The sequence below is a fragment of the Heteronotia binoei genome, chromosome 2 (genome assembly GCF_032191835.1).
Source record: "Heteronotia binoei isolate CCM8104 ecotype False Entrance Well chromosome 2, APGP_CSIRO_Hbin_v1, whole genome shotgun sequence".
NCBI classification, from domain to species: Eukaryota; Metazoa; Chordata; class Lepidosauria; order Squamata; family Gekkonidae; genus Heteronotia; species Heteronotia binoei.
The window spans coordinates 73,016,415-73,040,043 of NC_083224.1; the positions used below are offsets into that span (position 1 = coordinate 73,016,415).

Below are 23,629 nucleotides of genomic sequence, written 5' to 3' on the forward strand. Positions count from 1 at the left end.
GTAAAAAACAAAGTGATATTATTGTGGGGGTCTGCTATAGACCACTAAGTCATGCAGAGGACTTGGATGAGATACTTCTACAGCAGACTGCAAAGTTCTTCAAGAGAAGGGATACAGTGAACATGGGAAATTTCAATTACCCAGACAATCTGTTGGAAGTCCAACTCTGTTAAAAATGAAAAGTCAAATAGATTCCTGACTTGTCTTGCTGACAACTTCTTTTTCCAGAAAGTGAAGAAGGAAACAAGGGGATTAGTTATCTTAGATTTTATTCTCACCAACAAGGAAGAATTGAAGAAGTAGAAATAGTGGGCACCCTGGGCAGTAGTGACCATGTGATTTTGGAATTTACAGTCTTAGGGAAGGGAAAAGCTATACGTAGTCAGATTTATAGGTTGGACTTCAGAAAGGCAAACTTTGATAAACTTAGAACTATGCTGGGTAAAATCCCATGGTCAGAAATACTTAGGAGGAAGGGGGTTCAGGACGGATGGGAGTTTCTTAAAAGCGAAATACTGAAAGCGCAATCATAGACGATTCCTATGAGAAGAAAAAATGGAAAAAAGCCTAAAGAAGCCGAAGTGGCTCCATAAACAGCTCTCTAAAGACTTGAAAAATAAAAAAGACTCCTTCAGGAATTGGAAGGAGGGCCTTATAACCAAGGATGAATATAAACAAATCACCAGTGCTTGTAGAGAAAAAGTTAGGAAAGCTAAAGCTCAGTATGAGCTTCGGCTGGCCAAAGATGCTAAAAACAACAAAAAAGCATTCTTTTCTTATTTTCAGAGTAAGAAAAAGAGCAAGGACATGGTAGGCCCATTGCGAGGGCAAGAAAGTGAAATTGTAACAGGTAATGAAGAGAGGGCGGAATTGCTCAATTCCTACTTTTCCTCAGTCTTCTCTTCTGAGAGGAACGGTGCTCAACATGGCAAAAACAGAACATATAAGGAGGGTATGAAGTTCCAACCTAGGATCAACATAGGGGTAGTACATAATTTGTATGTACATAATTTGTAGTACATAATTTGTATGTAATATCAGTATGAGCTTCGGCTGGCCAAAGATGCTAAAAACAACAAAAAAGCATTCTTTTCTTATTTTCAGAGTAAGAAAAAGAGCAAGGACATGGTAGGCCCATTGCGAGGGCAAGAAAGTGAAATTGTAACAGGTAATGAAGAGAGGGCGGAATTGCTCAATTCCTACTTTTCCTCAGTCTTCTCTTCTGAGAGGAACGGTGCTCAACATGGCAAAAACAGAACATATAAGGAGGGTATGAAGTTCCAACCTAGGATCAACATAGGGGTAGTACATAAACACCTAGTTTCTTTAAATGAAACTAAGGCCTCAGAGCAAGATGAACTGCATCCAAGGGTTCTAAAAGAGTTTGCGGATGTAATTTCTGAGCCACTGGCTATTATTTTTGAGAATTCTTGGAGAACAGGAGAGGTGCCGGAAGATTGGAGGAGAGCGAATGTTGTCCTCAGAAGGGGAAAAAAGAGGATCCGGGTAACTACCAACCTGTCAGCTTGACGTCTATACCTGGAAAAGTTTTAGAACAAATCATCAGTTGGTCCTGGAACATTTAGAAAGAATGGATGTGATTACTAAGAGCCAGCATGGTTCTCTCAAGAACAAGTCATGTCAGACTAACCTGATCTCTTTTTTTGAGAAAGCGACTACCTTGCTGGATCAGGGGAATGCTGTAGACATCATTTATCTTGATTTCAGTCAGCCTTTTGATAAGGTTCCACATACTATCCTTGTTGACAAGTTGGTAAAATGTGGTTTGGATCCTGTTACCGTTAGGTGGATCTGTAACTGGTTGATAGATCGCACCCAAAGAGTGCTTGTGAATGGTTCCTCATCCTCTTGGAGAGGAGTGACAAGTAGAGTGCCTCAGGGATCTGTCCTGGGACCTGTTTTGTTCAATGTCTTTATCAATGATTTGGATGAAGGAATAGAGGGAATGCTTATTAAATTTGCAGATGATACTAAATTGGGGGGGATGCAAACACAGAAGACAGAAACAGGATGACCCTGACAGGCTGGAAAACTGGGCTAAAACCAATGCAATGAATTTCAATGGGGATAAATGTAAAGTTCTGCATTTAGGTAGGAAAAATCCAATGCATGGTTATAGAATGGGGGAGACTTGTCTTAGCAGTAGTATGTGCGAAAAGGATCTAGGGGTCTTAATGGATCATACGCTGAACATGAGCCAACAATGTGATACGGTGGCTAAAAAGGCAAATGCAATTTTGGGCTGTATCAACAGAAGTATAGTGTCCAGATCACGTGATGTGATGGTATCACTTTACTCCGCTGTGGTAAGACCTCACCTGGAGTACTGTGTTCAGTTTTGGGCACCACATTTTAAGAAGGATATAGACAAGCTGGAACGGGTCCAGAGAAGGGCGACGAAGATGTTGAGAGGTCTGGAGACCAAGTCCTATGAGGAAAGGTTGAAGAAGCTGGGGATGTTTAGCCTGGAGAGAAGGCGGCTGAGAGGTGATATGATCACCATATTCAAGTACTTGAAGGGCTGTCATATAGAGGATGGTGTGGAATTGTTTTCTGTGGCCCCGGAAGGTAAGACCAGAACCAATGGGTTGAAATTAAATCAAGAGTTTCTGGCTCAACATTAGAAAGAACTTCCTGACAGAGTCAGTGGAACAGGCTTTCTCGGGAGGTGGTGGGCTCTCCTTCCTTGGAGGTTTTTAAACAGAGGCTAGATGGCCATCTGAGAGCAATGAAGATCCTGTGAATTTAGGGGGAAGTGTTTGTGAGTTTCCTGCATTGTGCAGGGGGTTGGACTAGATGACCCTAGAGGTCCCTTCTAACTCTATGATTCTTCAAATTCTTTACTTTTCTATATTGTATTTGGTGGTAGGTCTTGAAATATTTTATTTCTTCTCCTTCAGTTTTGAGAATGGTATGTTTTAATAAGATTGTATCTTTTAATTTTTTAATGGATAAAAACTGACTAGGACTTCCCATGGTAGTTTATTTTGATTTGTGTAGTTTGAATTAATTCTGAAAATTTGTTCAATTTTGGGGAAGCTGTTTTGCACCTTCAAATAATCATATATTTGTTTTCAAAATCATTTCCCTAAATCCAAGTCACCAAAATTTTCTGGGATAACGTGGAACTGTAAATTGTTGCTTCTATGTTTCATTTCTAAGACTTCGATTACTTTATCTGCTTATATCAGAGAGCTTGCTTGTAGTTCTTGCACTAATTCTATTTTTTCTTGTTTCCATTTAAGTTATTTTTGATAATTTGACTGTCTTATTTTCTTGAATTTTTTCACATACTTCTTGCTATCCAGATGAAATCTATGTCTGTATCCTTTGTATATCTTCCATAAAAGTTCCCTGCACTTTTTGATCTGTTTGCTCTAATTGAATTAGGAGCTTCTGCTTGTCATATATCCTTGATAATGTCCTGAATCTTTTAGGCACTTTATTAAGTTAATACATTTTTGTTTCCTTGTCTTAACTCTGTTCAGAGGGCTTTAATTTGTTGTGAAAGAGAAAAATGTTATCTTCTCAAATTTCTATATCATCTTCATAGCTGAGTTCTTTTTTGGCTGCTCTGGTATCTGTCGCCATTTTTTTTTTAATTTTGCCAACCTTCTTCTGTATTTAAATGCTCTGTACGGTTTTTTCATAAAACCATGAAATCATAAAACCATGTAATCTTAAACAATATAACAATATAGCCATACAAATATTTTATATAAACAGACTTTACCTTAATTTTCTATGAACCCCCACTGGGGTTAATTAACTAACCCTGTCTGGCAGATTTATGCCTTTGATGTATATGTGCCTTCAGTCAGTTTCCATCTTGGATTCCTTCCAACTTCATTAGTCTTGACAGAAGATTTCTCCGCTTACTACTTCTAGGTGTTTCAGAAACATACCCCTTCATCTCTACTTCTTACCACGCATCCTTTCTGCAAGCTCCAGCCTCCAGTAGCTTATAGTTTAGAGGGGGAGGGCAGAGTATGCCATGGGGAGTCCTTTTGGCAGAATAGCCTGCCCAACATCATGAAAGCTCCTGCACTTCTAATGCTTCACAAAATGTGTATAATGGAACTACTAAGGAACACATTTTTAGAAAGAGAACAGGGACCTGACCTGGAGTTTTCTAAATAAAGGTTACAGGGTTGGAATTAGTTTCCTGTGAGTTTCACTTGGTTCCTTCTTCCCATCTTCATATTTTATTCTGATAGGTACATTATGTAATTTTTTTAGCTTTCAATTTTTACTTAATTATGAATTCAGACTAGCGTATTATTTTTATTTCACTGTTTAATATGTACAATAACACTGGGTTATATACTTATACTAGTCTTTTTCACACTGTCCTTATACTCTCAAATTATTTGGAATACCACTTGAAACCATGAGGACAACTGTGCTATCTCATTATATTGCTGAGGTTCAAAGCAATGCGAGCAAGCAGCATTGTGCTGAGGTGGTGAAGAATGTGGTCTCAGTCTTTTATTGTCCTTTCTTTGTCCCTAACATGCTCAACAACAAAGCTGGAACAAACTCTCCTTTTGGTTAAATGGGTTTTTAAAAAAACATTTGCTAACTAGGACATTTCCCCCCCAGAACAGCAATATTGATTATTTACTTTATTTAGATGCCACTTTACTTACTCAATTGTTTTATTTAGAGGACTTGCATGTACTAGAGAAATTTATTTCTGTTCCTGTCGCCTTTTCTATAAAAAGTGCCATATAAGGATCTAATCAGGCTTTCTGCTGGTGGCTTCCAGTCAGAGAAGACTTTACATTGGGCCAGCATATTTTGTGTGCTGGGCTTCCCATTTTTACATAGCTTTGCGCCTCTCAGCTTAAAACTTGATTTGGTTTAATCTTTTAGAACTGTAATGATTATGTATTTAGCTAGGTTTAAGAAATCTGATTTTCATCATATGAATTTTCCTGGTGTTGTGTATATGATCTGCAATTTATGTATTTAATGGCATTCTTGCCTGGCTCATTGGAGCCTGTAGGATTGAGCTTGGGGATTCAAATCCCTACTGCCCTGCTCCAATCACGGGCCCCCTGCTGGTTTGAATGGTCCAATAACGTGCTTGCATGGGAACCCTGAGTGTATATAAGTTGGCCTCGTTGGCCCTGTAGTCAGACTTTTCAGTGCAGCTCTATACTATGCTGTACCTAACAGAGAGCTATGATCACTACCACCTCGCTTCTTCCTCACACTGAACCCACTATATTATACCTGGATTTGTAGTATTAGTCTGGACCATGCCTAACATCATGCTTTCTTTTCAATAAAATCATTATTGCAAAGAAATTCTGATTGTTTTGCTGGCAAAAAAACCTGATGTATACTATTTCATTGTGCAGCAAGAGTTAAGTCTCTCAGAGTCTGCTTAATAGTCCCTAACTTGGACTTCCACACCTGTGTTCAGCTAATAATGCTTCAACTCTCTAGTCGGGATTTTTTGGGGCCACCAGATAGGAGGTATTTAAAGAGACTGCCTTCCCTTTAAACACTTCCAGCTGAACTCACCACTTCAGAGTCCACTCATGGTGCAGCTTGCAAAAAGCATTCCCTTTACATGCCTTTTTTCTCCTCCACTGGAAATAATGGCGGACATGGGTACCTTCTTTTGGGGCTCACAGAACTGGACCCCCTAGTCCAATGTTTTTGAAATTTGGGGGGAGGGGTTGAGGAGAGGCACCAGCAGCTATACTGCACATGTGGTGCCTCTACCTCAAAAAACAGCACCCAGAGCGCTCCAGCTAACCCTGGATCAACTCTCCATTATATCTTATAGGGACCACTGACTAGAATGGTCCCCATAGGAAAAAATGGAGCTGAAAAATTTCAAGAATCCTGAATATTTACAGAATCTGAATACCATAATGGAACTGGGATTCAGGAAATACTGGTGCTTTTTTCCCCAACAAATCCAAACTCCAAAAATACTCGGGGGTTTTTTTGCACACCCCAATCCTAAATGAACAATGATCTCATTTCCTCTAAAACAATGTCCTTGAATATTTATGTTTAACACAATATATGGAACGATAGACGTGTACCAGGGGAAACAACCTGAACCTTAGATACCAGGCACATGCAACCATGTAATAGGAGATCTGTTTTACCAATTTCAGTTTTAGTAGTTTCTTCCATTGGTTTTACTGTTGACCCAACAGATGGCCGTTCAGCTGACTCTGTGTTAACAAGAGATATGGACTAAGCTTCTCATGCTGGCTGTAATGTTTGTTTAATAATAATAATAATAATAATAAATTTTATTTGTACCCCACCCTCCCCCGCCGAAGCAGGCTCAGGGCGGCTAACAACACAGTGACCAATGGTACATTAATAAATAAAACATTAATAAACAACATAGTAACCAATGGTGCATTAATTAAAACCATTACATTAAGAACATTAAATTAAGCATTAACTTAACCTTAAAAACCAGTAGAACATTAATTAAAACAAACTATAACATTATCATTGACGCTATTCTAGTTAGTGCTAATGGCGGATTTTCTTCGTTGTAAAATTGTACTTCAGCTGTTCATAAAAGCTAATTTAAAAAGAGTGGTCTTGCAGGCCCTGCGGAACTGATCAAGGTTCCGCAGGGCCCGCACCTCCTCTGGAAGTTGGTTCCAGAGATATGGGGCCGCAGCCGAGAAGGCCCGTGAGCGGGTGTTCTGTAGTTTAACTTCTCTTGGCCCAGGGGTAGTCAGTCTGTTTTTTCCTACTGACCTCAGTGCTCTCTGGGGCTCATACGGGGAGAGGCGGTCCTTCAGGTAGGCCGGTCCTCGGCCATATAGGGCTTTAAAGGTAATAACCAGCACTTTGTACTGGACCCGGTATACAATCGGCAACCAGTGCAGCTCGCGTAGCCCCGGCCGTACAAGTTCCCATCTTGGGAGACCAAGCAGCAGCCTGGCCGCCGCGTTCTGCACTAGTTGTAATTTCCGGGTCCGGCACAGAGGCAGCCCCATGTAGAGGGCGTTACAGTAGTCCAGTCGTGAGGTGACCGTCGCATGGATCACCGTCGCTAGGTCCCGACGCTCCAGGAAAGGGGCCAACTGCTTCGCCCGCCTCAGATGGAAGAATGCTGACTTGGCAGTGGCTGTTATCTGGGCCTCCATTGATAATGAAGGCTCCAGCAGGACACCCAGACTCTTCACCCGCTGCGCCGCCTTTAGCTGCACACCGTCGAAGGTCGGGAGGGATATTTCCCTTCCTGGAGCGCCGCGACCCACACAGAGAACCTCTGTCTTTGCCGGATTTAACTTCAGCCTAACATGTCTGAAAAAATCCCAACGGAATGCCATTAAAAGAAATTCACACAAACTGCTGTTTCTCAGGCCATCCCTGAAACCAAGTTTGATAACGTGAGAACTTCTGAATTACCACATTTGCTATGCATGCTTTCTCACTCCATACATTCAAGCAGCTGCACTATACATTGAATGCAAACCTATGGTTTACAATGGATGCCTTTTAACCTGAACAATTTTTATTCCAGATTGACAGAATATGAAGCAATGACATCTACACCTTACTAAAGAGTTGAGAAAGTCTATAAAGCCATCACAAATTTACACACAGCTGCCAATTTCATGTTTCAAGCAAAATTACCCAAAGTTAATATTTTTGCTTATTTTATGCTGCTTCTGAAAGTGATGAGTGATGAAGACAATTATGCTTGGTAGGAAGGCCCCACCCTCATGAAAATTCCTCTCAGCTTTCTCTCACTTCTGAGATTTTACTAACCATTGCCTGCACGTTTTTCAGTCTGCAAGCCTTTACACATTTGCTTTAAAAGAAGCCTCTCCAAGCAAATCAAGAATGAGTTTGCTAGCAAGGAAAACATAAAAGGACCTTATGACAAATGGTGCTACACATACCAAATATCAAATGCTCATATTTCATAATACTGAATCAAGAAAATGCTTCCTTACTGTTGATGGGCACAAACCTCACCAAGACCTAGTTTCATCACGAACAAAGCTGTTCATAAATCATGAGACCTCAGTTTGCAAGTCTGCATCTCCCATGAACCACCCATGAACTGCCATTTTTTCATGGGGGTTTGTGAGGTTTGTGCTGACAGTTCATGAGCCACACATGCTGGCACAAATTAATTGTCAAAGCAACAGTGGGAGGGAACTGAATTCTGCAGCCCTAGAAATATCTACAGTAGTCCTCCAAAGTATGACAGGTAGCTCTGGCTGCCAATAAGATAGTTTCCATTCTGCTCTATGAAAGCAGAATTATATATACCACAAGCTCACACACAGCTCTTTTTACTTGGCAGCAGGCAGTTAGGCAGAAAGGGAGTTAACTGTAAGAGGAAGAGAGGGAAGGAGTACTGTGAACAGTGCTGGTGCTTCAGGGCTCCCTGAGGCACCTGTCCCTCTGCTACAGTCAGGCAGAAGGGCTGAGCTAGTGGGTTCCTCAACTGAGGACCCACATAGTCCCCCTCAGTGGGAGTTTTCAACATCTCTGAGCTACCACCTATCCCTCTGCTACAGCCAGGAAGAGGGGCTCAGGCAGTGGGTTCTTTGGCTGAAGACCCAGCCTATTGCTTAAATGTCAACACACCTCTGTACTATGGGAGTGAGCATGGGGGACAGGGGTGTTCATCATGGTCCATCCCCCCAGTCCCATAGGCCCCCATCCCTGTGGAGCAAGCCTGACATTCCAGTCCAGCTGTATTGTAGTGTCACCAGGGGGCTCAGAGGCAACTCCTCTTTTGCTTGATGTGTTCTTGGGAAGGCAAAAAAGCTACTCGTTCTGCCCAAACAAGAGGACTAAAAATGTTTGTGGAGAAAGAATCTGACAGTGGTGAGCTAGGGGGTGGTGGGAAAACATCCAGCCCCTGAGGGGGAATGGAACCTTCAGCCACAGGCAGGCCACCCTCAGAGGTAACTCCCAAGGAGATGTTGGCACTGCCAAGCAAAAGGACTAGGGGGAAGGTCCAGGAGGCAATTACTCACCTCATTGGTGAAATGGTTGCAGTGTATGGTCTTTGTGAAGGATTTGGCCTTTTGCCAGCTGTCCCCCCACAGAGGATCCTGAGCCAGTGAGCCTTGCCCTCCATACACCACTCTGAAGTGGAGATGGTCAAGGTTGAGCTTTCCAGAGAGTGAAGGTGGATTGTATGATTCATGTCAACATGTGGAGCAGCCAGAACCATGGCTACCTCTTCCTCACTGCTCACTGGTGGCAACCAGAAGACCTCTGGACTGCCAAGGCAATACCAGGGCCCCATGAAGGAGGGAACAGTCCTGCCACTGGGCTACAAAATGGTTCTGCTCAATGCACAGGGGATGCAGACCACATGGCCAAGAACATCACTGTGGCGACCCATGCTAGCCTAAGGGAGTGGGTGATGAGGTTCACATCCTCCATGGCTACATGGACGCTGGTACCAACATGCTAGTGGAGGTGAAGGCTGCACACATCAAGGGCATCATCTGCTTGGTGCACACTCTGCACCTTGTGGTGCTCTAAAAAGTGGCTGACCCTCTCCCAAATGATCCATCTACTGAAGCCATTCCAGGGCAGAACCAATATCCTCTGCTCCATATGGCAAGCCATCTCCTTGATCCATGGGCTGGACTGAGCACTGGACTTGATACTGAAACAGGTGGCAGCTCTCCTCCCAAGGGCCAGAGCCTTGGTGGAGAGATTGAGGAGAGGGTATGGCCATTCGATCGCATCCTCTCTGCAAAGAGAAGGAGAACAAAATGGCTTGCGTTTATGACCCCCATACAAAGGGCAGCATCGCTCTCTGTAATGTGGTGCTCCTGCAATAGAGGCAGCATCTCTGCAGATAAGTGTGGAGGCTGCACACCAACCAATGTGGCCAGAATGAACAGGGGATGGAAGAGGAGGAGCAGCAGCAGCAGCCCAGCACTTCAGTCCCCAAGAGCCCAACCAGAAAGAATCCCTTCCAGTAGAGGACCTCAGTGGTGAGGCTAGGAGGTTGATCACCAACTCAGGAACATCAGGAATCCTTCTGGACACACAGATTAGGCACCTTAGCCCCCAAGGGTCTAAACAACTGCATTGATTATTTTTGCTTTTTATGAACAGTTAGTCCCCTTAATGTAAATTGCTTCAAATGTAATTCTGTTGTGCAGTATTACTATGTATTTCTGATCTTGCCACTTTAATTGTAACAGGTATTTGAAATTAACAAGGCTTGCCATTATTTAATGTTCCTGTAGCTGAAGTTTTGAGAGTTCTCTCCACCGCAGACTATCTATGCTTGGTATGAATATGAACAAATTGGGAGTGGTGAGTTTTTTCTCCTTATTGCATAAAGGGTTTAGGAAGTGTTATGAGTTTGATTGGAAAATGTATGTTATATTTCAGTTTCAGTTTATATCTCGCCCTTCTCACCGAAGCTGCTCAGGGCAGCTCACAACATAAGATCTAACATAGATTTTGGTTTTAAAAATACATCAATTTACAACAATTAAAACAGTAAAATAATAAAACAAATAAAACAGTGATCTATTAGAATACTACACTACAACCTTCTATAAAGTTTCCACTGCCAGTTAGTTATAGGCCAGCCGGAAGAGGGCTGTCTTACAGGCCCTGCGGAACTAGCCAAGGTCCCGCAGGGCCCTCACCTCTTCCGGCAGCTGGTTCCACCAGCAAGGAGCCATTACAGAAAAGGCCCTGTCCCTGGTGGATTTCAGACGGGCCTCCTTTGGCCCGGGGATAACAAGCAGATTTTGAGAGCCCGATCTCAGTACTCTCTGGGGAACACGTGGGGAGAGACGGTCCCTAAGGTAGGCAGGTCCTAGGCCATATAGGGCTTTAAAGGTAATAACCAGCACCTTGTACCGGACTCGGTATATTATTGGCATATCATATATAATAATAATAATAATAATAATAATAACTTTTATTTCTATCCCGCCCTCCCCGCCTAGGCGGCTCAGGGCGGCTAACAACAACTTACATATTAACATAAATAATAAAACTTTAAATTTAACAATTAAAATTAAACATAAAAACCAGTCAGTTAAATTAAAATATAATATATTATACAGACTTGGAATCTATTAGATTGTGGACAACTGACCAATACCTCCATGAGGAAGGTTGACTGAAAGTGATATTAGAGGCTGTTTTTGGGGGCCCAGCATAAGATTTTGGGATGCAACATCTATTACATATGAAAATCAGTGCTGCACAAGCACTTTATTGGACTGGATAAGTTTATTTTTCAACATACAGGAAACTACTGTGTCTTGTCTAACTCAAAGTATGAATTGATTATTGAATGATTGAGCTATTTTGTATGAATTTACTCTAAATACGTTGTGTAAAATTTATTATCCTACCACAGTCTATTTGTATATAAGGCATTATTGTTCTACGGTTCTCTCTTTTTACAATAGACCTCTTTACAGGCCTTGTAGAACTGTAATGTCCCACAGGGCCCTGATCTCACCTGGGAGCGTGTTCCACCAGGCCAGAGCCAGAGTTGAGAACACTCTGGCTCTGGTCAAGGCTAGGCATATGTCTCCTGGGCTGGGGATCTCCAGTAAGATATCAAGAGAACATATCAGAAGATTGGTGTCACATAAAATTACAGGTATGTGAAAATTCAATTTTAGTACTCTAATTCACGGCAATTAATGTAACTGAAGAATCATTAATCTGCCTTGAATAAAATGCCATGACTCAGATCTGGACAATGATGTAAGAAGTTCCATGGACCAGACACATTTCTTAAGCAGACTGCCTGGACAGATGGCAACCATCTTTCAAAACCAAGTAGCATCTCATATACAGTTTAGCATATGTTATGGTTATCTGCTATTCAAAGGAAAGCTCTCTAGGCAACCCAAATTGTTGGCTACACCTAAAATAGCCCTTTGGATCCCTGACTTTATGTTAGCTAGAACAGAAGCAAGGGGCAGACTGCAAAATTATAGAATAGATGAGTTTATGAAACACCCTGTTGCTGACTCCAAGGCAAAAATATGCATCTAAAAATTCAGTGCCTTAATCTAATCATGATACAGCTCACCTGCTGAAGTTTGATTTTTCCTATTTCCTCCTGAAGAAGTTGGATGAAAAGCTGGCCAACGGGGGAAGTGAAGGGAAGATAACTGATGGTTTAGTGCTACACTTACAATGGTCAGAATTAAACACTGGTCAAAATATATGAAATATTTACCCCGGACACATTCTGGAAGAGAAGGCTGCCAACTACTATCAGCTCCACAAACACAATCTCCTCTGTTATCTTTTAGCTTAAATCCTGGGTCACATTCAAACAGTACTCTGTGCTGATATCTGTATGAAGACTGCCATGAAGTTATCATTCTTCCATTCGGGACAGAAGGTGTCCTACAGCTCACCGCTGGAAAAAGAAGAGCAGCATTAAATAAAAAAAAAAATATTTGCACCAAAGAAAAAAATTGGGGACCAATTCTTCAAGGTGAAAATAATCATGAACCACCTCTGGTGCTTAATTAGCAGCTATGCTTGCCTTTTTGTTTGCAAAAAAAAATCAAAATGAAAATTGAATGTAAGAGCTACTGTGCTTTCAGTTAAAACACAGTGTAAGGGTCAGCATTTATAGTTCTCAAGGCTTTCATTAATTGTGGTCAAGCTGCTAGGTTTTACAGGTTAGTTGCAGCCTGTTCGAGCTGAGCATTAACTAAAAGCACCTGGTGGCCTTGACCAGCTGATACAGGACACTCGTATTTAGTTGCCTGGGAGCCCCAGGAAGACAGAGGTTCATGACTTCAAGATGGAATGCCAAGACAGGAATGGACTCTCTTTCTTAAGCCTCTGGGTGAGACAGTCAGATCGCTGGACTATCCCAGAGAGGGAAGCCAGCAAGCATTTAATGTTTTAGAGACTCAGTGTCTACCCAGCACAAGAATATTATTTTCTGTGCCACTGTTGTGATCTGAGAGTGATTTCTGTTTTGCATACACTCTTCATTATCTGGAAAACGAAATAAAGGCAAAGGTAGCTTTTATTTTGTTGCATCAGGGGTATTGCTGAAGGTCTGTTTATATCCTCAAAGCAAACCCAAAGGCCTCAATAAAGGACCAGCACCCCGTGAGACCTTAGTGACTCCAGGTGGCTATGGGCTCAGTGCCTGTGAACAGGAGTAGAGGTGGTCCTTGGTCCAGACAGACAAATAGCTAAGACATAACATTGTTGAGACGGTAAGCAGCCCACTCCACATTCTTAAACTTATTTCAAAGCACACTTAACAGTATTTACATCCCTGATGCCACTAAATAAAGTGACTGCAAGATACTATACTAAGGATTAAGGACTAGTCTGTGATCTGAAGTTTGTTTATTTAGAAACCAGTAAAATTAATCTGATTATTCTTACCATTGTGGCTTGCTTTCACCATGTGGTAGAGAAGGTAGAGAAAGAAGTACTTTTCTCCCTTTCTCACAATACAAGAACTCGTGGACATTCAATGATATTGCTGAGCAGTCGGGTTAGAACTGATAAAGGAAGTATTTCTTCACCCAAAGGGTGATTAACATGTGGAATTCACTGCCACAGGAGGTGGTGGCGGCTACAAGCATAGACAACTTCAAGAGGGGAATGGATAAGCATATGGAGCAGAGGTGCATCAGTGGCTATTAGCCACAGCTTATTGTGGGAATTCTCTGTCTGGGGCAGTGATGCTCTGTATTCTTGGTGCTTGGGGAAGGGGCACAGCGGGAGGGCTTTCAGCCCCACTGGTGGCCCTCCTGATGGCACGATTTTCTTGGCCACTGTGTGACACAGAGTTTTGGACTGGATGGGCAATTGGCTTCTCTTATGTTCTTAAATAAAAACTATCTTAAGACCCACAGAAATACACAGATCCATTTGCCAAATATATGTTTCACTGAAAGCAGTATAACAATGCAATCATTATTAAGTTAAGCTGTATAATGGCTATGCTGAAACACTCCCCCCCCCGGCCCAAATCATTTTAGCAAGATATATAGAAGGACAATAACCTCCCCCCTTATCACTGTTCCTACACAACTTCCATTAGATCCCTCATGCAAACAAAATGACAGGGAGTTGTCCAGTAATACAGTGCTTGTGGGATTGTGCTGCTACCAAGTATTTTCATCCCCGCCTCACAGTTATTTAAAAGGAAAACAAATTAACACATAGCAAGGAAAGTATAAGCAAGCATTTCCATCACCTTTACATTCGGGTGCAGGTCTATTCCACTTTCCATTCAGGTTTTGGTCAGATATACATGTAAGACTCTCTTCTCCAATCAGAGACAATTCACGGTTATCACATCTGTATGTTACTGCTGTGCCAACTGTATAGTCCCTCAGTTCATTATAGTAACCATTGGCAATTTTAGGAGGTGGAAGACAAGGAATACCTAGGGAGATCAGTGACATTTTGTTTAAGGAGTTCAGTTGCAAAGTACAATACCCTATTTGGGCTGTAGCTTTCATTTACAAATGGCCAGTTAGTTGCAGCAGTCAAGCAGGTGTACCTCCTGACACCATTCTGGAAGAGAAATAAACTTTCTTCTAGATAAATCAATACATTCAATAGTTCCAAAACCATTTGAGCCAATATATATGGTCTTCCCTACTTCATTTCATACTCAACAATCTTGCTAAATAGGTTTGGATGAGAGTGAGCGGCCTAAGCTCATCCAGCAAGCTTCATGGCAGACAAGAGTTATGAATACAGGTTTCCCAAATCCATGTATGATATTCTAGCTATTATTTTATGCTAGCTCAAGGAGCTGACATCTTTCCAATGCCTTCTAAACATAACAGCTGAAAGTTTCCAGTGCCTTCTAAACATAATAGCTGAAATGGTCTGGTAAACTGATTATTCTCCCAAGATCAGCTTCTACAGATAGTTATTTTTGAACAGATGCTGATACGATAAAAATTTGCACACTAGACAGCACAATTTTCTAGTCCAGAATATAGCAGTTCTGACAAAATCCTGATAATTTTACTTTCAGTATACATTTTTGGCCTCACAAGTATGTGAGAAGAAACACTTTAAAGTTCAATAAAGAGATCTAGTAGGTACTGTTTTCTATAAGCCCAGTGCCTTCTTGGGAGGCCTCCAGTGATCAAAGGACGTAATTCTCACCCAATTCATTCTCCCAAACAATCTGCCCTAACCCTATCAGTGCAATATTCTGAAGCAGGCAAAGTACAAGTGGAAAGAATGGAGCAAGATTAAACCAGGCTGATCCATCTCAAACTTGAAAAACCATTGTAATAATATGGAAACGATTTCTGGTTTAATCCATCCCATCAACTGAAAAAAGTGAGTCTATCATTCAGAATTCTGGATTATGCAAAGCAATGCTATGTCAGACAGAGCAGCCTAGAAATAAACTTCAGCTTACAGATACCAAACTTTGGGTTATTGTCTATGGATCTCTTCCATTAACAATGGTAAAAGAGCACAGTTATCATGCCTTTTACTAGTATGTATAATCTACAAATACTTCCTAATTCTACACAGCACACATACACACACAAAATAAGGAGGCTGAAGAAATGGGAATCTGATGAGCCCTTTGGCAGCACTTCAGTTATTAACTCAGGTTTTCCTCTCTTCTCACACAAATCCCAACTGCTTCCCACAACTCTGAAGAAACTTTCCCATCCCATGAGATTTTCCAAACACAGATGACAAGCCAAAGTGGCTGTCATTTCACAGTGTTTTCATGCCTTCAGAGAGGCAGCAAGGCAACAGCTGAGTGAAAATTATTGTTGTAAATTCATTACCCCAAATCAGTGATGAATGCCAGTTTGGGGGAAGGAGGGAAGGCCAAGACAATATAAGGAGATTATGCCTCCCTGAGGATCAGTACATTAAAACATTTTAAACACTAGGGTTTTTTACTAAGGCCTCAGCAGCTTGAGAGTCACACTGAAATACTTCAATAAAGTCCTTAATGAGCAAATCAACTTACGTTCGCAAAATGGAGGATCATTATTCCAAACGACTTTGTTATCTTGCAATATACACTGAGCTCCATTCTGCCCAACAGGTCTGTGTCTAAAAGGAAGAGAGTTTTACATATTAGAGCACATGGCACAATATGAAAATACAGAATGTTTTCTCAGGAGGTGGAAAACCCACATTGCCACAAAACTCCTTATTACTGTATCTTTAAACCTTTATGTCAGGGGTGTTGAATTTATTTCTTACGAGGGCTGGATCTGACATAAATGAGACCTTGTCAGGATAGGCCACGTGTGTCATAAAATGTAATGCCAGGAAGTGGATATGTAAACTTTATAAAGGGCACAAACAAACACAATTAAAGATTTTTTTTAAAAAAAAAGCTTAAAACAAAAAACGCTTTAAACATTAGCACTCTTGCAATATTGTGTTTATTTAACAGTTTCTGACAACTGACACCACTTGCTCTGAATTATTGCATCAAAATCTAGAGATGTCTGTGCTGTAGCAATCTTGAGTATGCTGTTCAAGGTGTGTATCTATAAATTGCAAACCTACTTCTGATTCATTGCCCTTCATTACAGAAATCTCATAGTCAATGCTCTGCGCCCTAGGACCCAGGAGAAAACATGAAATGGCTGGTTGCTTTATGTGCTGGTAAAGAACAAGTGAAGGCACCATGGCACAGACTGAGGGCTACGTGTTTATCTACAAAGCTATAGTCTTTCCCAGAAAAATAAATGCAATTCTTATGAGGCAGTGCAAGAACAGAGAGATAATAATATACAGTGGTCAGTATTAGCCTACTATCTGGGAAGCCTAAGTTCAAAACCTGCAGTGTCTACCTCACTGGGTTCTTGTTATTCCTCATCTGAACAATTCACATTGCTTTCCTACTGAGAAAGATTGAATCATGAGGGCATGAACACAGTGAAAAGGAAGAAGGAACCCAGTTGCACTAGGAAAGCCCTGGAAAAATCAGACTAAGAATGGGGGGTAGAGGGAGGGAGATGGGGAAGGAGAGAGAGGGAGGGAGAGGGAACAAAGCTCTTACTTACCTTGAATAAAATTGTATTGGTTCCATGGGATTGAAGCAGCCAAGCAAAGCAGCGTCTCTCTCCTCCAAGGGAAGGGGAGGGAGGAGGAACCTCAGCTAATGAAGCCTCAGCTAATGGGGCAGCTTGGCTCTGTAGTTCTGTTGTGTGATTGAGAGAGCCTGGCACAGCTCTAGCTTTGATTGAGAGAGCTCTAGTTGTGCCAGGCTCTTTCAATCAAACAGCCAAGCTACAGAGACAAGCTACTCCATTGGCTGAAACTCCTCCTCCTCCCTCTCCCTCCCGTGGGGAAGAGGAAAAGAGTGAGGAGAGGCTGCTTTGTTCGGCTGCCTCAATCTCATGGAGAAAAACAAAAACGGTAACAAAAGCAGGAGAGAGGAAGAAGGAAGCAAATCAATACCAGGCTGCACAGAAGGCCTCTGGGAGCCTGATCAGGCCCGTGAACCAGACATTTGACACCCCTGATTTATATGCTAGAAGCTATGTTTTCAGAGATTCCAGTGGATCTTCTTAGTTCAAAACATTCATTTACCAGGAAATACTTGCTTTTGTTCTTAGTTTAAGAACAGTCATTAAAAAACAACTAAAAACAAGAAACAAAGCAGGTCCACATGAGTTCACAGTATGCTTGCCTAAGACTGCGATCACACACACTAAATAATGCACTTTCAATCCACTTTCCAACTGGATTTTATCAGTTCACACAATAAAAGAGTGAGACAATAAGACAAAGCTTTATGGAAAAACTAGGAATAAGGGCCATTGTGAGGAAAAATACAATGGGCTCTAGAAAGAGGCTCTGGGCAAGTGCCCCCCCACCCCTGCTGTCTTTCCACCCACCCAATAGAAGGCATTCACTCCCCCCACCCTTGGTTTCTTCCCTCCCATCCACCCACAACAGGGGAGCATATTGATGGTCACACAGATGCTGTGGGAATCAAAGCAGCTTACATCATTATTTTCCACCCTTTTTGAACTCCACAACAACCCTGGGAGGTAGGTTAGGCTGAAAGTTTGTGACTGGTCTGAAATTACCCAGTCAGTTCCCACAGCAAGAACCAGGGTCTGGCAGACCCTGCTCTGAAGTGCTGTTTCAAGTTATATGAAGTTCATACAAGCTTTTCTGCAGTTATCTCAAAAAGGATATTTATGTGGGGCTTGCAGGTTTTTAGCAGCCCTGTGGTGCAGAGTGGTAAAGATGCAGTACTGCAGTCTGAACTCTCTGCTCACGACCTGAGTGATTCCAGTGGAAGCTGGATTCAGGTAGCCGGCTCAAGGTTGACTCAGCCTTCCATCCTTCCGAGGTCGGTAAAATGAGTACCCAGCTTGCTGGGGGAAAGCGTAGATGACTGGGGAAGGCAGTGGCAAACCACCCCGTAAAAAGTCTTTCATGAAAACGTTGTGATGCGACATCACCCCAGAGTCGGAAACGACTGGTGTTTGCACAGGGGACCTTTCCTTTCCTGCAGCTTTTTACTGGCTGTGTTTCCCTTGCCTTTAAAATCAATTCCCATGCCTTTAAAATCAAGCCAGTGAACTTCTTTCATCCTTTTTTATATCTACAGGAGAAATTTAAATTGGGTGTCAGACAGCTGTTAGAAGCAGGACCAGTAAAATGGTGCCAGGTTCATAGTACCATCACTTCCAGTGCTGTTGAGATATACAGCAGTAATCTCCAATAATCTCTTTCTGACCCACACCTCTCAGTCTCACTCACACAGAATCTCATAGAAAGGCCAGCTGGCTACAACTGGAGTTGCCAACTTTTCAGTGGCAGAGCTCCTATGTCTGCAACAACACTATGATGAACAGAAAAGTTTCATCCAGAGGAGAGGAGAGGAGAGGAGAGGCGAGGAGAGGAGAGGAAGAACATAAGAGATGCCATGCTGGATCAGGCCAGTAGACCATCCAGTCCAAAATTCTCCCATACAATGCTCAAAAAGCACAAGAATGTCCACCAATGGGGCCAGAGCACTAGAAGCCTTCCCACTGTTGCTTCCCCCCCAGCACCAAGAATACAGACACAGCATTACTTGCAAGGAAAGAAAGAAGGAAGGGGGACAAAGAAAAAAAAGCCTTACTCACCATCAACCTGCCTTTGGCAGGGGAGGGCGGGATACAAAAATAAATTTATTATTATTATTGTTATTATTATCAGATGACCCCAGTCAGCAACAATTCTGCCCAGGGGTCGTTTGAAAAAAAAATAGCTTCAGAATGCCCTCTCCCCGCCCCTCCTGGCTGAAAAAAAATCCCCCCTTCTTTGCTGCCCAGGCCTACCGGGAAAATCTCCCCAATAAAACATACTGCAAGGCACATGAAAACTCATATCTTGAAGAACACTTCATGGGTCTAAAGTGCCAGTGGATGCCAGCTTTTCTCTCAAACACTGGGAGGGGGAGAGAAGGAAGGAGGCAGCCCAGCTCCTCTCTGCACAACACAGAGATAGGGGAAGGAAGGAGGCCAAACAGAGCTCAGACTTTGCAGCCTGTGTTAGTCTTCAAGGCTAGCTTTTCTCTGCACAACAGAGAGACAGGGGAAGGAAGAAAGCCAAATGCAGCTCAGGCTTTGAAGCCTGTGTCAGTCTTCATGGCTAGCTTTTCTCTGCACAATAGAGACGGGGGAAGGAAGGAAGCAGAGCAGAGGTCATGCTTTGCTGAAGGGAGGGCTAGCTTTGGCTTTTCTTGTGACCCGGTAGTGAGGCTTCCGTGGCCTGGTACCGGGTCACGACCCTGCAAATGGGAAACACTGTGGTACGCTGCTTCCTCAAAGGCCAAAACAGTCCTGGAAAGGACTTCCTCCTCCCCCTCCTGCACCTTTTTCTGACAGAACCAAGCTTGGAATACTAGAAACAGCCACTGAAGGAAAATGGAGGACCTAGAGCAGGGGTCCTCAAACTATGGCCCGCGGGACAGATGTGGCCCGTTGAGGACGTTTATGCGGCCCGCCGGTTATGGCAAAATCAGACTGGGTAGAACGACAGGGCCCCGCTTCACCCTTGGAAGACTATCTGCCCGGTAACAACGAACGCACAGTATCAAACCTCCTCGATCTATTGGCTATGCAAATCGACGAAGGGACAGGAACAACCCCCCCTGCTTTTAAAGTCCCCCCTCCCGCCTCGCAACTTTCGCAGAGGGAGGGAGGACTCCGGAAAAGCCAAGCAAGACCCCTCCTGCGCTGAGGCCGCCGCCCTTCTTCGCTTCGCTGCAGGAAGTGAAGCGCGCTTATATGGGAACGTGCTCTTCCAATTCCGGGGGCTTTACTTCTGAGTAAATCTGCAGAGGGGCGCCCCCTCCCTTCCTACGCTCAGACTTCAGCCCAATCTCTGCCCTTACTGATTTGGAACTGGTAAGGAATTGCAGACGGCACTTTTGAAGGGAGCGCAGCCAGTGTGAAGGGAAGGTTTTGCTCCCCCCCCCCCCCGGAGCTGAGCCAGCGGAAATAAACAGCTCCCCCCTCCAATGAATGTTTCGGGGCGGGCTAGTTGTTTAGGAAGCCTTGCTCCCCAGTAAACCCGAAAGCAGCTCTCCCTTCACATTAAGCAACTCCTCCGCTTCCTCTCGTTGAGACCAGCAGCGGGGGGGAGGGCGATTAACAGTGCACGCCGAGCTCGTCTACTCAGAAGTAAGTCCCACTAGGTTCAGAGGGACTTTCTTGCGGGTAAGCGTGCCTTTAAGACTGCGATCGTTTACTAGCGAGTAATCCCCATTGCATTTAGTGGGGATTTGCTTATGACACTGAGCACACGTGCCTAGGCACGGTGGTCTTTGGTGGTTTTAGTGCTGCTGCTGCTATTTTATTATTATTATTCGAGAAGCCACACGAAGAGCCTCCGGGTGCCGCTTAACATTTGGGAGGCTTGAAAACTTGCAAGGGGGTTAATGAAAAATGGCAAGGTGAGTTGTGCAGATGTGCGTCCCGCGTGCAAAGTTATCTTTGCTGGGGGGGCAGCGGGAATGGCGCTTCCCCTGCTCAGTAATTCCTAGAAAGTGCGACCCAGAAGCCTGGCGGACACCACCGCCTGTCAATCAGGCGCACCCTCAAGGGAAAGGCGGGGCTGTATGCGCGGCTGGCTTTCTCTTCTGTACTAGGGCCGCCTCCCTTTGGGGGTGTGGGCAGGGAAACTTCGTAGGAGGAGGGTGGCGGCTCTGGGCACTGTCCTCACTTCCTTTGGGGGTGGAGGGGAGAGAGGGGCTGGCGGTTTGGAGGTTGTTTTATTCGCACTGCTGCCGTTTTGTTGGGGTACCCACCGATGCCTGGGCATGTGGCCAGGTGCCTGGGTGTTGCTGCCCAGGGGCTTGGCTTGAACCAGCCTAACCATGGCCATATTGTATTTGTTCCCGTTTTGTTTCTTCACTTCAAAATAAGATATATGCAGCGTGCATAGGAATTTGTTCATAGTTTTTGTTTTTACTATAGTCCGGCCCTCCAACAGTCTGAGGGACAGTGAACTGGCCCCCTATTTAAAAAGTTTGAGGACCCCTGACCTAGAGGAATGGGACAATATGACGCAAAGGCAGCTTCCCCAGAATGGCTGCCCAGGCAGCAACAGCAGCCTCTTTGTGTGGCCCAGGTCCCCTCCGAATGGCCGCCACTTGCCAGACTTGCTGTCACTCGAGGAGACAGGTGCTTTTTTGGGCCAGGGAAGACATGAGCAAGCCAGCAGTGGATGGGGGGGAGGAGCAGCCCCAGCCAATGGAATATAAGTATAATAATAATATAATAATAACTTTTTATTTGTATCCCGCCCTCCCCGCAAGCAGGCTCAGGGCGGCTCACAACACAGTTGAGTGGCACTCACTTTTCCTTTGTACTAGGATGCAGTGGCAGTATCCACAGACTCAGGGAGATATTTGGTCCCTTAACTTCAAGGTCTTACAGAGACTCATAACAACATCTTGAAAAAGATTTAAAGGCTGTTTTTAAAAAATAGGTTTCAAAATGGGAAGGTGAGGAGGGAGAGGACAGAGTGTGTATTTACCAGCGAGGTTACAAGCACAACCCAGGTGGGCAGCTGTGTTGGTCCAAAGCAGGAGAACAAGCAGCACCTTTAAGACCAACAAAGTTTTATTCAGAATGTAAGTTTTCATTTGGTAGAAGCACACTTCATCAGACAATAGAATGGAATGGTAAGCAGTCCTAAATATAGAGAAAGTGGGCAGTGAATTAGAATGCAAAATCATGGAAATGTTTTTTAGCAGATTAATAGATTCAAAAGTTGGGGTCTGCTGATTGTTAGTTTGTGTTGACTGGGCTGAAACAACGAGGGCAATAAAAGTCGAAATAGCAGATTGATGTCTGTCTCATCAGGCATCTAAGTGTGGTGCAAAAAATTAGAGCCTGTTATAATGTTAGCTCTGAGTTAAATTGAGGGCATTAGTTTCTCAGAGGTTTAATTTAAACATGTAACACACATATAAACATTATTCTAGTTGCCATTAGAGAAAAAGAATACATTAAAATATAAAATATAAATTAAAATTGCTGTTTTGCTGCAAAGGAACTTCAAGAACAGAATAGAGAGGGAAATTGCTGAATTACAAATTATTAAGAAACTTGGAACAAACACCTCCCCAGGACTGAACAGGGATGTTGTTTTTTTATCTCATTACATATACTAAACCCACTTTCACCAAGTATAGCTATATATACACAGTACTCCATTGTATTCCATTGTATTTCTCTCTTAGAACAGCACATCAGAATAATGATTTTTGTATTGACATACTCAAATAAGGGATATTGGCTGTTTATCTCATTACATACACTAATCCATCTTCCACTATATTTAACGTATTCTTTTTCTCCAATGACAAACTAGAATGATGTGTATATATGTGCTACATATATAAACATATATGTAACACACATACATATTCATAAGTTACACATATATGTGTGTTACATATTTGTGTTAAACCTCTGAGAAACTAATGCCCTGAATTTAACCCAGAGCTAACATTATAACAGACTCTTATCGCACGTCACATCCAGGATACCTAATGAGACAGACATCAATCTTTTATTGCCCTTGTTGTTTCAGCCCCTTAATGGTGGAAACAACTGCCTGAGGAGGTCAGAGTCTTGTGGGAACTTGCCCAGTTCCGCAAGGCCTGTAAGATGATACTACTTCAATTAGCCTTTAACTAAATGCTGACAACCACCAAGATACTAGATCTAATGGATGCTTAAGATCACTGCATGCCATCTTTAAACTGCATCAAAATTAGTACCAAATTTTTTCAAACTGTTTTAATGTTAATGTTCTTAATGTAAATGTTTTCATTGTATTTCACTATGTATTGTGAGCCGCCCTAAGCCTGCTTCGGCAAGGAGGGTGGGATATGAATCCAATAAATCAAATCAGTCAACACAAATTAACAATCACTGAACCTCAACTTGTTTTTTTTTCTTTAAAAATAAAAGGATTTACTTATAAATATAGAGCATTTGCAGATGATATAATGTTTATAAATGAACACCCCACTCAAGTGACACCTTTGCTGTTAGCTAAAATTCAAGATTATGGAGAACTGGCGGGATTTTATATAAATAGAGAAAAATCAAAAAATTTATGTAAAAATATGCAA

The 23,629-nt window shown here is 42.8% G+C and overlaps 1 protein-coding gene across 14 annotated transcripts in view; it reads right to left on the reverse strand.

Annotated features, from left to right (window-relative positions):
• The window catches only part of LOC132566343 (complement component receptor 1-like protein), a 47,165-nt gene that overhangs the window by 11,462 nt on the left and 12,074 nt on the right, over positions 1–23,629 (reverse strand). For 4 of the 14 annotated variants that reach the window (XM_060231263.1, XM_060231258.1, XM_060231267.1 and 1 more), the window contains exons 4-8: positions 15,989–16,074; positions 14,225–14,416; positions 12,224–12,409; positions 12,074–12,124; positions 6,153–6,221 (exon numbers count right to left, since the gene is read on the reverse strand). In XM_060231263.1, coding sequence (XP_060087246.1) covers positions 6,153–6,221; positions 12,074–12,124; positions 12,224–12,409; positions 14,225–14,416; positions 15,989–16,074 — 584 coding nt within the window. The remainder of the gene's footprint in view (positions 1–6,152; positions 6,222–12,073; positions 12,125–12,223; positions 12,410–14,224; positions 14,417–15,988; positions 16,075–23,629) is intronic. The other 10 variants (XM_060231268.1, XM_060231271.1, XM_060231260.1 and 7 more) reach the window with 3 other exon arrangements.